At 42.3% G+C, this 14915-nt stretch overlaps 1 protein-coding gene and 1 long non-coding RNA gene across 11 annotated transcripts in view; one reads left to right on the forward strand and one right to left on the reverse strand.

The window, feature by feature from the left end:
- Positions 1-13338, reverse strand: part of meis2a (Meis homeobox 2a) — a 149432-nt gene extending 136094 nt beyond the window's left edge. For 2 of the 10 annotated variants that reach the window (XM_034195032.1, XM_034195030.1), the window contains exons 1-7: positions 12034-12055; positions 11604-11830; positions 10241-10382; positions 9952-10002; positions 9673-9723; positions 9127-9276; positions 615-729 (exon numbers count right to left, since the gene is read on the reverse strand). In XM_034195032.1, coding sequence (XP_034050923.1) covers positions 615-729; positions 9127-9276; positions 9673-9723; positions 9952-10002; positions 10241-10382; positions 11604-11830; positions 12034-12042 — 745 coding nt within the window. In that variant the 5' untranslated portion in view covers positions 12043-12055. Of the gene's footprint in view, positions 1-614; positions 730-9126; positions 9277-9672; positions 9724-9951; positions 10003-10240; positions 10383-11603; positions 11831-12033; positions 12057-12314 lie in introns of those variants that run through there. The other 8 variants (XM_034195033.1, XM_034195034.1, XM_034195025.1 and 5 more) reach the window with 8 other exon arrangements.
- Positions 724-12961, forward strand: LOC117531849. Its single transcript, XR_004566749.1, has 2 exons — positions 724-868; positions 12779-12961. It is a non-coding gene; the product is annotated as an uncharacterized LOC117531849 (long non-coding RNA).
- Positions 13339-14915: the final 1577 nt, after the last annotated feature.

Consider the following 14915-nt stretch of genomic DNA (forward strand, 5'->3'; position numbering starts at 1 on the left):
ATTACTTACACGTCAAAATTGATGTGGAATATGACAATAATAGAAGGAAGACAGCTGTGACTTGCACACACTATCTGTAATAAATGCAAATACGTCTATTTTGAAATGCATTATTTCTGTTTGGCAGGTGGAAGATGAGATGACACAAGACTCACTGAAGCATAATTCAGGGCAAACTTAATATGGTTTAAATGCAAGCAAGAACTGGCACGAATATGCTATTAATCACCAGGTTTTGCTCGGGTCTCTAAATAGCTGCATTTTAGAAACCGCTTTGATAGGTTTGTGGGTTTTTTTTTTCAGTGATTGCGTGTGTATTTATGAGCATAACAGAGGATAAGCATGTTCATTTTTAGGTGTGACTATATCTTTATATGGATGCCACTCAAAAAAATGGGATAAGCCAATGTGCAAAAGGAAAGATGCATGAATATATGGAGATAAGACATCTATTCACTGTAGATCTCACATTAGACAGGGTTAAAGCGGAGTGATGCCAACTCATGCATAATGATTGATGTGTTCCGCATGGATCTGTGCCTGTGTCTATGTATATTTATGCACCAGTGCTTCAGTGCACATGCATGCATGTGGCCGTTTCTGTGCTGGCTCACCTTGTTCACTACTGTTGTCACCACTTTGCGAAGCGTGACCCCCGCTGGAGGGCCCTGGCGTGCCGGCTGAATGTGTGGAGGTGGCATCGTCGTGGTCTCTCCAGGAAGCTGGGTTCTGAGGTTTGAAAAGACAGAACGCCAGCGTGGGATCCATCCAGCCGCCAGTGCATCCATCCAAACCACAAACCGAGAGCAAGGCGGAGGAAAAGAGAGAAAGAGAAGGGAAAAAAAAAAACAATAAGCACGGAGGAAATGTGAGTGACACCTCTAAGAGCATAGGCACTGCAAGGGTCCTCGGCCTGCTTACATTCTCCTGCCAAGGCAAAGAGCTTCCATGTCCATTTCCTAGCTAGCACACAATCAGCTACGCCACTTTAATCACAGACGAGCAAAAAAGAAAGCACTAAAGCAGCTGGCAAAAAGTCAAAACACAGTAATCAAAGTGTTTCATTAATGCATGAGAGCAAAACGACACAGTCTTAATGTGGCATTTGATTTTGACCGCTGCAAGGAGAGCACTCTTGCGTAATTGTCTAAACACATATGGAAGTGCCCGGCAGAGTTCGTTTATACCATAACCAATTGAAACTTCCACGTGAAGTGAGAAATATTGAGGTAAGAAGTCCAAACACACCAGAGCCGCCATTAATCATTACCACTGTCAGAAATGAGTATAAGACATGACAGTGATTCTCTGTCTAATATGTCAACAAATGGGTCCACGCCCGTACTTACATGTACAGACAAGGTAATAATACAAGACTGGGAACATGCACATGCTCACGTTTATATACAAACACACTCTGATAAAGAAAAAGTTATGTCTCAATTAGTGAACTTCAAAGACGTGTCCATAAACACACTCAGGGTTTCTTTCTCTGTTACTTCCCTCTTTCTCAGCCATCGCTGGGAAACAGGATTTTCTATGGTACAGGAAAGGCTTTATCGGTGCCACATGAAGTCAGACTGGAGGTGGAATTTCCTCTGCCATTCAACCTAAACAGGGACGGACGGATCACGTCATTTGTTGAAAACAAACAAGTACTCCAAACCACCTCTTACACACAGCCGGCAGTGTCACGGCTCCACAAGAAGTGTTGCTGGTCGTACCCAGTTTAGCGTGTCACCTAATCCTGATGACAAAATATTGGCTAAAATGTACTGCGAGTCCAACATCGTCTGGGGCCTGGGAGAAGCAGCGCCTTGAGCGGAACCCAAGCCAAACAAACACAGGCCTGCACCAAGGCTTCCCACAAACCTCAACCCACTTTTCAGGTCCCGCTTTGGGCTTCTTCTCCCTCAAGCGCACACAAAAACACACACATTCGAAAGCAAGAAGGAATACGAACACAGCACAGAATATTCCAAGAGAGACACTTTTACCATTTTGTCTAATTTCAGTAGCGTTCCTGATGACTTTCGTTTGCCTCAGCTCAGCCAGAGAGGAGCCTGCCCTGCCTGTTTTGGTGCCCCAGTCAGAGTGAGCTGTACAGTGGAGGACAGACAGGATAGCGCCTGGAGACCGGTGGAGGGTTGCGGGGAAACAGAGGCTATAAGACGAGCGGTTGCCGAGCTCCCCCGGGTGCGCCGTCCTGATGTGCTGCTGCTTGTTCTGCTGCGGAAGCGAGGCTGTGCCTGCGAGCAAGGCCCTTTTATCTGCTAAGTTTTTTGGGGAAGGAGGGCTGTTTTCTCAAACAGCTCGGAGCTGAAAACAGCAGACAGAAACACACAAGGCCCTTCAGACCCTCCGCTCCACTCAAGGCCCTCTCAGCGTCAGCTGTTCACCGGATGGCAATCAGATAAAGAGCTCGGAGAATGGCTCAAAAGAGGGGTAAGGAGGAGGGCGAACAAAAGCCCACGCGTGGGCTTCGGTCGTCCAGATTGAGAGAAGTGTCTCTGTTTTGAGAGACTGATCAACACATGGTGCACTTAACTCAACTATTAGTTGTCCCTTCAGTGCATCATCCCTATTAAAACATATGTTTTGTCTCCCAGAGTGCATCATGTGTTTAGGTAGATGGAGATTTGATGCACAGCCAACAAGCGGGCTTCCTCACAGAGAGATGCCCACTGCCGACAAGACAGAAAAACCATGTCGCTGCTCCAACTCTCTCTTCTTCTCTCTCCCACTCTCTCTATCACTTGCCAGCTATATGACCACTGTGCGGTTTTAATGCAACAGCTGAATCAATAGGACTTAATTCAGCTATCATTGCAGAGTAATGTGTCATTTTTAATGGTGCTGGTACTAAATTAAATTCAAAGACACCTTCAACTAATGGTGGAAAAGGCAATGATATTTCGCTGTGATTTGCTGCCGGGGTGTGCCTGCATGCAGGTGTACAGATAAAGCTTTGCAGGTTTGGCTCTTAAAAGGCAAACAAAGCAATTATCTGCACCGCATTTGGTATAATGGTGGCAATAACATGGCGGTCACAGCGCCTGTGCATAATGCAATGAGCGCCTCTGATGAAGCCTCTTGTTTTTAGCACCTGCGATTCACCTCTCATCCATAACCCTTCCTGCAAAGCACGACAGCAGATATCACAACAACAGCATTAACTTTCCATACTCAACAAGGCGGCAAAAGCAACAGCCTTTCCTCCGTATGAATAATTTAGCGGGGCTCTCCGAGCTGCGGCGGGTGCATCATCAGACACCATGCAACACAAACACACACCATTTTGTCACAACCCCCGTGGGTGTGATAAAGTTCAAACAAGTTGTAAAAAAAAAGGGGGGGGGGACAAGAGAAAGAAGGAAAAGAGACCCCAAAAATAAATAAATAAATAAAGCCCCATGCGACTAGTCCCTAAAGCTGGGCGTAATTAGGAGTCAAACATGGTTCACTTCGTGCTCTTGACTAATTGTGTTAAAGAGCAGTGTTACCAAGAGGAGCAGGAGGATGCCAGCGAGCAAACGTACACACAAACACATTACGATGAGATGGAGAAGAAGACAAAAGAAACCATGTCTCTAGGGGGTGGCCGGTCTATTTGCTGGGTTAGCAACTGGCGGCTGATAATACAAGTTGTAATTAATATAAAAGCCAGAGACAATATGGGGAGGAAGGCTGGCAGTGCAGCCAGGCCACAAGAGAGCAGGAGAACACTGCCGACTTCTCTGCTCCTGTCCCCTGTTTCTCATTTACAAACACCTGCCTCACACGGTCTCGCTTCCCTCACCGCACTCTGCCTACATCCCTAGGAATTTCAAATAAAATTGATTTAGCGGCATCATTGAATTTCCCTTAAATTCCCCTGGAACCTGGAGGGGAAGAAATCTGTTGGTGTTGTACGCGCTGTCGGAAGGATGGGAACGACCGGCCTGGTTTGTGTCGGTGTGCTGAACGAGTGCAGAACTGCTGACATGCCAGAAAATACACACGCGCGCACACACACACACACACACACACACACAGAGGACTGTAAATCAGAAAAGCCAGCTGACATTTTGAGACATGTGTTGCCACCCGGCGTAAACAGGGTAAAGCTCTTCATGTTTTTGTTTTGTTTTTTTTGGGGGGGGGGGGGGGGGGGGTTGGCCTGTAATTATATACAACTGCTTTAGAAAAGTAAGTGTACTTTAAGTTACTGAAAACCTCACACCCTCAATTATCCCCCCAAAATAAAGAGGCCTTAATTTAGCCGCTAATAATTCACCACAACATGTTCCAACAGACGTGAGGATTAATTCACTGTATTTATGTGTCAAAACTTTCTCCCAGGCAAAAACAACCTTTTCCACTGAACTGAGTGCCACATTACATGATGAAATATGCTTTCCTAAAGATGACTGTTCTTGTATTTTAGCAGTTTGGCTTGTGTCATATAACATAATAAGAAAATGTCACATACAGCATGTAAGACTGACAAGCCAATTCATTTTTTAGTTGTTTATTGTGACAAATAGATGGTGGCAAGTGAAAAAAGAATGTCTGCACTATGATTTAATACATTTAAAAGGGTGATATTATAGACATTTTCAGCAAGCTAATATAGGTATGAGAGACCAGGTGTAGTAAAAACTGTGGTAATGCATTATTTAAAAAATAATAAATCAGGTTTCTAAGAAATTACATGTTTGTGTACCTGTTGCTTTAAATGGAAAGGAGCTAGTCCTGGCCATGCCCCTTTTCTCATCAAAGAACAGGCATCAACTTCACCCCAATTTATTCTCACAAAATATTTCTACCAAAATATGCAAAAAAGTAATGCACAAAATTTGTACATATTTATAGAGATTTTCAGCCGACTTTGCACATTTCGAACATATTCCTCCACCAAGTGGCCATGATGACATCACCAACGACAACGTGGCAGATAATCTGTGCAAAAAATAAGCAACAAGTCATCTTCAAATTATTATTGTAATTATAATCCTAAACCTAACCATAACGCTGATGTGCATTTCTGAATGATAAATACAAAATGTGCATTGCACATATATGTAGAAATTCATATGCATATGCACAAAATATCTCACACACAGAGCAGCTCATGCCATTGGATACGTCTCAAAAAGCAATCAGGAGTCCAGATATGGACTTCTGTTACATATGTCAGAAAAGATTAAAATGAACGATTTCATTTGGATTGTTTTTTTTTTTCTTTCCTTTCATAGTAGGAAAATTTCTACATGCATAGTCACAGAATTGTGGGATGCAGGGAAAAGTTTAACATGGAAGCAGAATTGTGTTTGAGAAGTTGAATTTTTTTTAAGTCTTTGCAGAAAATGACCCCTTTAAATATATCAGAAGCTTAGCCAGAAACATATTTTGAGCAAAGTTCATGAGATCTTGCTGCCGTATAGTGACTCAAGTACTGAATTGTATTTCTTTTTGTTTCTTTGTTTTTAATTTAGTGTTCTGCACATTTTAAAGCTGAGAATGACTTTCTGAAGCAATGGGTTCATTTGGTGTTTGAAGCAGCTTTTCCATCTGATGCAACAGTGCCTCATATTCATTCACACACACCGATGTCACGGTGCAGCTGTGCAACGTGCTCATTGCTCACCAAGAGTAATTTGAGGATTAAGAATCTCGCTTAACCTGTCTGGTCATGAAATTGAACCCATGACCCCCTGGTTGCCTGCACAGGTTAACACCCCCCCCTCCCCCCATGCATTTTAAACATGCATGTGCTTGATTATCTTAAAATGTGTTGTCCAATTATTTACACTTCATATTGAAAGGTTCTTGAAACAGAGAGAATTGTGGGATATACAACAAGTGAGCTTAGTCTCTCTCCAGTGGTAGTGATGATTAGATATGCCTGCCAGCATGGCCCAGCCTCTAAACACTAATCAAATGAAAGGAAATGTATCGCCAGACATCCCACCATCACAAAACGATCATGCAGAACAGACAGAGCGGCCCAAATAAACCATGCACTGTTTTCACGAGCAGGAGAAACCCAAACGTAGACTGTCCCTAAGGAGAACAAAGCTAGTTGAATTAGAGCACCTTCAAAATGGAGAAATTCCACGGATCAGCAGCACTGGCTCTGCCCGAGGGCTCACTGCCCACAGGGTTGTGTACACTCTACGCTATGCATAGTGATATACACAAAGAGGGCATTACTGAGCACCATTTCCCCTGGTACACACAGTAAATCACTGCTCACAACTGTTAACTCGCACAACCTGTGACATCACTGCAGCTGACCTATAGTCTACAACGCAGAAAGAATCAAAAGTAAACAAAAGGCTCCCTTGCCTCTTTCCCCCCGTCTTTTCCAACCTTGCACACTCATGATAAGCTGCACCGTAACCTCCATGGGACCCACCATCATGAGCTCCCTCCAAAAAATAAAGAAAATCCTGCAAGAATTTCTGCAAAACAAATGAGGAAATTTGCAGAAATTAGGGAATGTGTCAAAAGTGCAATGCATATGCATGAAGGGAATGAAGAGCTGAGTGCTAATATGTGAATGTGCGTGAAAGAGCACCACAATAGCACAGAAAGACACAAAGGCTATTTCATTTGAACAGATAATATTCAGACGCCGTTAATTCTATTTGCCTCTCTAATTGGATGGAGCTCAGGAGAGACAGTGATTTTATTCATTAATTAAAAGACAAGAGAGGGAAAAGCACTGACAAGCACACGCTATGCAAAGACTTCCTCTCAGTTTGTCCAACACACAACACATTCAGGAGGAATAGGACTTTTTTCATTTCTTTATGGGGCTGATTTGAAGAGGAGCAATGAGTTAAAGAAGGCTTGGGTGGGCTGTGAGTTCAAAAAGGACAAACCACAATGTCAGCAAGGCCGCTTACTATACCATAATCCAATCACGGCTAAGACAATACTGCATTCAAGTGTAAATAAAACTGTGCTTATTTTGCTGCAATATCAGGGAGGGAGAGACACTCAACGGACTGCCTCCTTCACAATGAAGAGCCTCATCAGCTCCACAAAAATCCAACTTTCTCCAAATGAGATGTAGCCAGGGGCTATATATTAAAAATGCATATCAAAGCAAAGAAAAGTGGATGTAAGAGAGTCAAACTAAATAAATTAGCATATCAAACAATCAGCTCGCCTCCCTCTCTTCAGTGATGAGCGAAGGATAGAAATGAATAATAAACCAGGGAGCAAACACAGGTGAATAAATAAAATGAATCATGAGAGTTTGGGGACTTAAAGCACGCTTCCATGCTCACTTCTGCAGCTGAATACATTATTGTGCATCATTTCTGACAGTCAGAAACACAATTCAGACAAAGCTGGACACCTTTTGCTGAAGGAGTTAACTATTTACTACAAGGCTGTCAGGTGGTGATTGCACCAAACCTGAACAACAGTGGAGTCAGAGTGCCATTTTCATCTCAGCGGTTTCTCCAAATACAATTTCCACTAAAGCTTCATGAGCTGTGCACAGATCAGGCTGCAGCTCTGAAGGCAAACAAGCAGGGGGGGGGGGGGGGGGGAAGTCTTCCTAGTCAAATTCAGCCCAGCAGTTGGCTGTAATAAAAATTTCATTGGTGCCACAAAAGTAAAATAAATCCCCTCAAAAGCTAAATACCTAATGAGGTGACCAGTCCAAACCACTCCAAGATAAATGACTTGTCATGCACCTTCTTTATTTATTACTGCTTCTCATTTGTTTTATTGGCATATCTCATTTTCTAATTATCAAAATATTTCTCACAAGTGGACTGATGGAAACGCGTGTCTGAGCACTGGAGGCACAGTTGGAAATTGGCTTGAGTATCAACCATCTGCCATGAAACTAAACAGGCTAGTTTATCTAATCTCTGCAGCGTAAACAACAGCATGCCTCATTTCTACACTTGTGCTGCACAACCACAATATTGTCATTTTTGACTGTTTCCCTGCGCCCTCTCCTCCTTATGGTTTAATTCACCCTTTTACGCACTGCGTAAAAAAAAAAAAATAATAATAATAATAATACAAATTCGTGTGTTAATGCGGGGGGGGGGGGGGGTGGCGGGTGGGGGAGAGGGGACGCGGGGGTGGTGGTGGTGGTGGTGGGGGTTTGCCCACTGCCAGACCCAACAGATGCAGCGCGTAACACTTAAATCTGCTTTAATTCCAAATAGGCTTGGCCTCGTGCTGCACAGATATTAACTGGCCACTTTGATGCACCAAAACATTATCACAGGCAATAATTCACAAATATCAACTCAATAACAGGCTGCAAAAAAAGAGAGCGTGTGTGTGCTTTTATTACGCCGAAAACGCACGATTTAAAACCAGGGAATCGATTTGTAAATTTAAAGCTACTGTACTTCAGGTGCATATAATTGAATTCAGCGTTATGGAGCCTCCAGCTATAAAATGGGGTGGGAAGGAGGAGGGGGGGGAAGGAGAGGAGGAAAGCGGCTGCAGAGCAAACCGCGCGGCGATCAATACGCAACAATTAAACACATTAACATCAACAGCGACGGACGGGCCTCCAGACGAACCATCATATGCCTCGTGAACTTGACATTGACGCTATAAGCCTTCAGCTCTGAGATCCGTGTCAATAGGCTACCACTTTCTCCACCTCTGCTGCAAAATCCACAGCTTTACGCACGGGCCGTATCCAGCTCCCACAGCCCCAAATATAAAGAAAGCGCTTTTCTTTTCCAATATTGGCCTAAAGCTACAGCTTAATGCTGATACCCTGCTTTAATGTTAAACCTGCGGAACACATAATTGCTTTTTTTTTTTTCCTCCTCACCTCTCTCCATAACGCACGGCAGCAATTTTACGCACACATCCAAGCCACTCTACACAAACATAACCGGCTCTATAATCAAAAAGCGAAAACAACCACTTAAATCGCATCTAGCTTTTGACACCAGACCATAGATTGACAGGTTTTTCCACGCAGAACAGAGCATGCGCAATTTTACCGGTGGCGCAAACGCCTCAAACTTTCTGAGAACAGTCACAGTATTTTTAAAACACAACTTTTCCACTATAGCTGAGTATCCACGATGGTACGCGCATTAAAGAACAACAAGGGCAGAATATTATCGAATAAAAAGTGTTACTCACGTGATCTGCGAGGTTGGTCGATGATCCCGAGAGTTCTTCATGATCTGATTTAGAGCTGCCGTCCCGTTCGTCAATAACTAGATCTATTGGCATTTTTCCTTTCAAACAACTGATGTACCGATGGCAAAAATTATCACAGAGCTCATGCACCTAAAAAAAAAAAAAAAAAAAGGAAAACAAATCAGGATGGGGAAACGCTTCAGCCAGTCCAAGAATAACTCCAATTAAGAGGCATAATCGGCTGCAAGGAAACAATAGTGAAATTGTTACAGTGCTTATTATTCTCCTGAGACTGTAAGAGCAACAAGTTAAAGGACAAATAATAATAATAATAATAATAATAATAGTAATAATACTAATAATAAATAAACACAACGCCGTGAGATGGTTCCAATACTGAAACTGAATCCACAAGCTTTTAGAATATTTTTAGCGATATTTACGTCAGTTCCGAAATATGCATTCACCATGAAATATTTGCTGAAATAAACGTTTTAAAAATTGACATGTGCAAAAAAAAAAACTATGAAGATTTAAAAGCATTACCTTTTCTAATTCCAAGAGGTGAAACCGTAATACTTGTATGGCTTGTATCATCTAGGAGGGGAAAAAAGAAGAAGAAAAATTACATTTATAGGAAGAATATTTTTTATAATGACGTCATGACGGAGTGCGCACCAACCAGCGTGCGTAAAATGATATTTAAATTGTATAAATGACAACCGCTTCTTGTAATTTCATAAGTCAAACTGGGCAGCCAGAAGGGGTGAGAGAAGAATGACAGCATTTATTTATGAACACAGCACAGCAACACAGAAGTCTTACCAAATTGTCCAACTCTGGATTTGATGAAAATAAAGGTTTTTCTGCTCGGACCTAAAATAATACACGAAATGCCAAAGTTAGTTGAGTGTGAAATGCGCGTAATATGTGCCATTTTTTAATCTCTGTGTGTAACCTGATAACACTACAAATCTGAATAATGAGACAACTTGTGCGTCAAGTGGGAGGAAAAAAGTAATATTCAACAGAAAAATAATATAAAACAGCATGAATGGAACTAGTCGTGACGCAGCCATGACATACATTATTTTGATAATATTTTAAAATTGACCTGTTTGGCAAAAACTGCAATGTCCTCATTGAAGGAGTCTGAGGAGCAGACATCGCCGCCCGCTACGCCGGGCTCCCTCGGAGTACACGTCGCCAACTCGCACTTCTCAAAAACCAGTGCGAGCAGTGGGAATAAAGGGTGACTGCAAAGAGGAAACACAGCCTGAGAACAGCAGCACACAGTGCACACTGCAAAAAAAAAAAAAAAAAAAGTCCTGACCATCTGCACTTCAGCCGGTTATCAGACCCTCAAATGTCAATTTTCTTTAAATAAAGTGTGCACATGGATGACATAATTGGACTTTTACGCGCAGTATAGATTCATAAATAGATTGGAGTAATAGATTATATATTTAAAAAAACATGCTTCTGCGTTTATGTGGATTTGAGAAAAGTATAAATGCGTAAAATACGCAAATCGTGTCTTTTTTGTTTTTCCTTTTTGTTCCATTTTTGGGAAAGTTTCAGGCAGCTTTAATAGTGCAAGATGAAAATGGCAGAACTCAACAAATCACGAAAACAAACAGAACAGCGTCACTGTCTATTAAAGTTTTAAATGTATATATATATATATATATATATATATATATATATATATATGTATATATATAATTTTGTGCATTTACACACTTCCAAAAACACTTACTTGACTTTATCTATTTTAAGGCCTGTACCGTTTTGGTTTTAGTTTTGGTGAATTTAAAAAAAAAAAAAAAAAAGAGGGGAAAAAAGAAAAGAAAGGAGAGGCAGTCACCAAAATATTTTAAAACTTAATTTTAATCTTTAAATATGTAAATCACTTTCTTATTACATCAATTAGTGGCGCCATAACGTATGAATCTGTGATATTGTAATTTGTGACAATACAAACAAAATAAAATAAAATAAAGGCAACATGTCAAATTAACCCTGCAAGATTATAACTAGAATACGTCACGTCGAAACTTATTTTTAAAATTTTAAAATAATCAACGAGACGTCAGTCGCTAAAATTTGGGAATTATTAGTTCATAACTGGGACGCAGCTGTTTACAGGTGTTACTGCAAACAACAACTCAAACGTTTCACAAGTTTTTACAGCTAAAATCAAGAAGTTGTCTTCAGGAGTGTCTCGTGATTCTTGAGACTTTTTCTTATGTTTCTTTGTAACGTTTAAAGTTGAGTCTAAAGATAGAAATATTATTGTATTAATTAAAATTCGAGGTTGGAGAAAGTGTAGGGGGAACAAAATCCACCCGGACTAATAACAGGAGCTTTCATCGTGCACACAAATCTGTTTTAATCCAGCTGTTGGAGAGAAAATTACGCAGCAACAACTTTTGGAAAAGGAAAAAAGTTGAAGAAAATTCCTATTTGCGCCTTACCCGTATATTTGATCTTTATCCCGCTTTAAAACGTCGTTGACAGCGGAGCCCATGCTGGTGGGCATAACGTTCGGATGGGGAGCGTGGGCTCCGTAGTGCTGACTCGCGTGGAGCGGCGGTCCGTGGTTCAGGTGGTGGACCTGCGGAAGCGGTCGGGGCGCGTGAGGGTCTCCGTACATGGACGTCGGGACTCCGTCCATCCCACCGTAATGGGCCAGTTCATCGTACTGGGTAAAAAAAAAAATTAAAAAAGAGAGCAAAAGTGAACGCAGTGCTTCTTAAACAAACGTGAAAAGTAGAAAAAAGCATGCCGCCTCGTTGTGAACTCCAGAAAATGTACAACAGCTAAGCTAAAAATGCGCCGACAGCCCCGCTCCCGTGTTGGCGCAGAAAGTTTTAAACATAAATGAGATAAAATCTGTATCATTACCAAAAACATTTTAACTTTTGGTGCTGCCTGAAAGCGAGATGAGTGGATGGAAAAAGGCGATATTCTCTTGTAAAAACCGCTCCACGACAGCCGCAGAGGCTGTGCGTTAAAGCAGAGGCGGTCGCTGCAAAAAATAAAATTAAAAAATAATTTAAAAAAAGTTAAATGTGGCAGGAATACTTTGCGAATTTGCCACCAGCTCGACACGAGCTTGTAACGACACGAGTGGCCTCCCTACAGTGGATCTGAGCAGGTAAGAGTGGAGGAGATTTAAAACCTACCCTTTGCGCCATCAGGCTGCGCTCCACTAAACTCCTGAATCTGTCGTATATTTAATATCCCAGTCCCGGTTACAAAGTGATTTAGTGACAAGATTCCTTTTTCAACCAACTTTGCGAATTCTCCTATTCGCCAGTGTGGCTCAGCTGGAAGCGTTGCATCGGGGACTTTTGCAATTTTTCTTGCTTTCCTCTGAAAAAAAGGAAAAAATGCGCCAAAGTGAAGGTTACAATCGGCCCATCAACAACCTGCATGTAACTAAACTGTCGTGTCTCATGGCTTTTTGCCACTCCAGCTGTCAATCAAAGCCAGAGGATGTCAAGGTAATGAATGAATGACGGTCGGTGATGATGTTCAAGAGAAGGACGAATCTTTTTTAGTCCGTTTTCATCCTGCAAGTCCGCGTCTCCTTTAATGCGTCCAGATCGCTATCTTGTTTTATTATCGCCGTGGAGAGGGAAAAAAGGAGAAAAAAAGCCGAAGAAATTAAGAGATTGCGAGTCGGATCTTTCCTCTCTTTCCCCCGTAGGTATTTCGTCTATCTGGCGAGAGTGAGATGAGTGAGTGTCAGCGAGTGTTGGCAGGTTGGCTGCTAGCTTGCTTATAGAAACAGAGTCAGTTCGCAGCGCTGAGCGGTGGGCGAGTGAAATGACGGATCCCGGAAGTAGTGGTGGCCATAGCCAGTCCTACAGCAGCTCCACAGAAGAGAGAGGAGAGACCAAATCTTTGTGATATGCAGAGTGTATGCGAGGCGCAGAGACGGCTTCAACTCCACACTGGGGGTAGGAAAAAGGCGAAGCGTCGCAGATCCAACTCCCACCCAAATCCTTTGCGCCGGGAAGAGTCCTAAAGGAAAGCAGAGAGAGGCTGTGTGAGGACGGTTACGCAGCTGCTGCGCAGCCAAACACAACACGGCTCGACTTACACTGTGTAACCTGTGATACGTAGTCAAAGAGTTCATCTTAATCCACAATTACGCATGAGGCGTCCAAACTTTTACGCACGAGATTAACGTCACCAAACGTGACTTTTACGCGCTTTGCTCAAAAGATACGAGACCGAAACATCTTCAGTTAAAATTATATCTCGTGTGCGCCATGTTTTATCTATTTTTGTTGTTATAACCCGTCGTGACGCCGTAATATCGCAGCAATATCTTCTAATCTCGCTGCTAATTATTTGCTCTGTTCTTTTTTAGCAAATTAAACGACACAGAGCACCCCTCTCAGCACAGAATGAACTTTACCAAGAAAGGGGGAGGGAAAAAAAGGGGTTAAAAAAAGAAAAGCTTTTGTGGAGAAAGTAATTGTGTATGTTTCTTTCGTCCAATCCCCTCTCCTGATGGAAATCCGTGCCTTAGCTCGGAGTAGTCAATTATCAAAGCTCCCCAAGATCATCAATCATGTGAGGAGATTGAAGTTTAGAGGAGGAGCAACGCTTCGGCCATCGATTGTATAGCGGAGTCCGTTTTGGAGCTTTTACGCACCAAACAGAAGCAGACCCTTTAATATTTAGGTCCATCAGTGCTAATATGGCATTATGGCTGTACTGATAGTTTTCACATAAAAATTGCATTTATGGCTCCTGACGTTTTTCTTGTTTTTTTGTGGGGGGGGGGGGGGGGGGGGGGGGGTAGGTGGGAATTAATTATTCACAGGTTAGGAGGAAAAGGAGATGGGCAATTGTTGGGGAGTCGGTAAACTCTCCCAGCAAACAAAATACCCAACAGAGCCGCAGAAATAGCTCTTTAGGCAAAAAAGGAAAAAAGAGTTAATAAATGAAGCCGTGACAACAGTTATGTTTGTTGGCATAAAGGGGGGTGGGAAGTGCAGGGCTGCAGTTTGACAAACGGCTGTGTGGACATTTCAACGTGCAATACCCCGGGAAGGAGCTGCAGAGCGGTGCGCACAGAGCCAGGGCACTCACCGCCTCCATAAACACAACCAGACCGACAGAGTCTGCCTACTGAAGACTTTCATAAGCTAAATACTGTCGTTCGCATTGATTTGTGCACTTTTTCCCTCTCCATCCTCCTTTTTTCCCCCCTTTTTTTGGGACGAGTACGGTAAGTAAAAAAAACAACCTTATACTATATTATACATCTTTGATGTGAACGCGCGGCCGCCCCGCGGTACACTTGAGCCAAAGTCGAGTATTTAGACAGACTGGGGTTCTTTTTTATTGCGATTTTAAATTCGCTGTGAGACAGTCTCTGGTCAAATCAAATCCAAATATTTAAGCGATTTTTAGATATACACCAGGACATTTACATTTGCAGTGATTTTTCCTCTTTTTAGCATTTATTGTGGAAATATGTGATTTGCCCCCGAGGAGAGTGATGCAAACACCCGAAGAGCGTGTGAAAACAGCGGAGGCTAATTATGCGTGTCCAATGCGCCGCTCCACACAAACGCATCCTTCCAGCGTCGACTCCGAACGGCTTGAAATTTGGAATTCATTCATTTGTGAACCATTTATTTGATTAATTCACGGAAATTATGAACATAAACCGCCACCGCCGCCCTAAAACAACAGTATTTACCTTAATTTTGCTTTTACGCGCAGGTTTTTTTTTTTAATGTTTTTGAGTCTCTGTTGATTCA

The sequence above is a fragment of the Thalassophryne amazonica genome, chromosome 19, assembly GCF_902500255.1.
Source record: "Thalassophryne amazonica chromosome 19, fThaAma1.1, whole genome shotgun sequence".
NCBI classification, from domain to species: Eukaryota; Metazoa; Chordata; class Actinopteri; order Batrachoidiformes; family Batrachoididae; genus Thalassophryne; species Thalassophryne amazonica.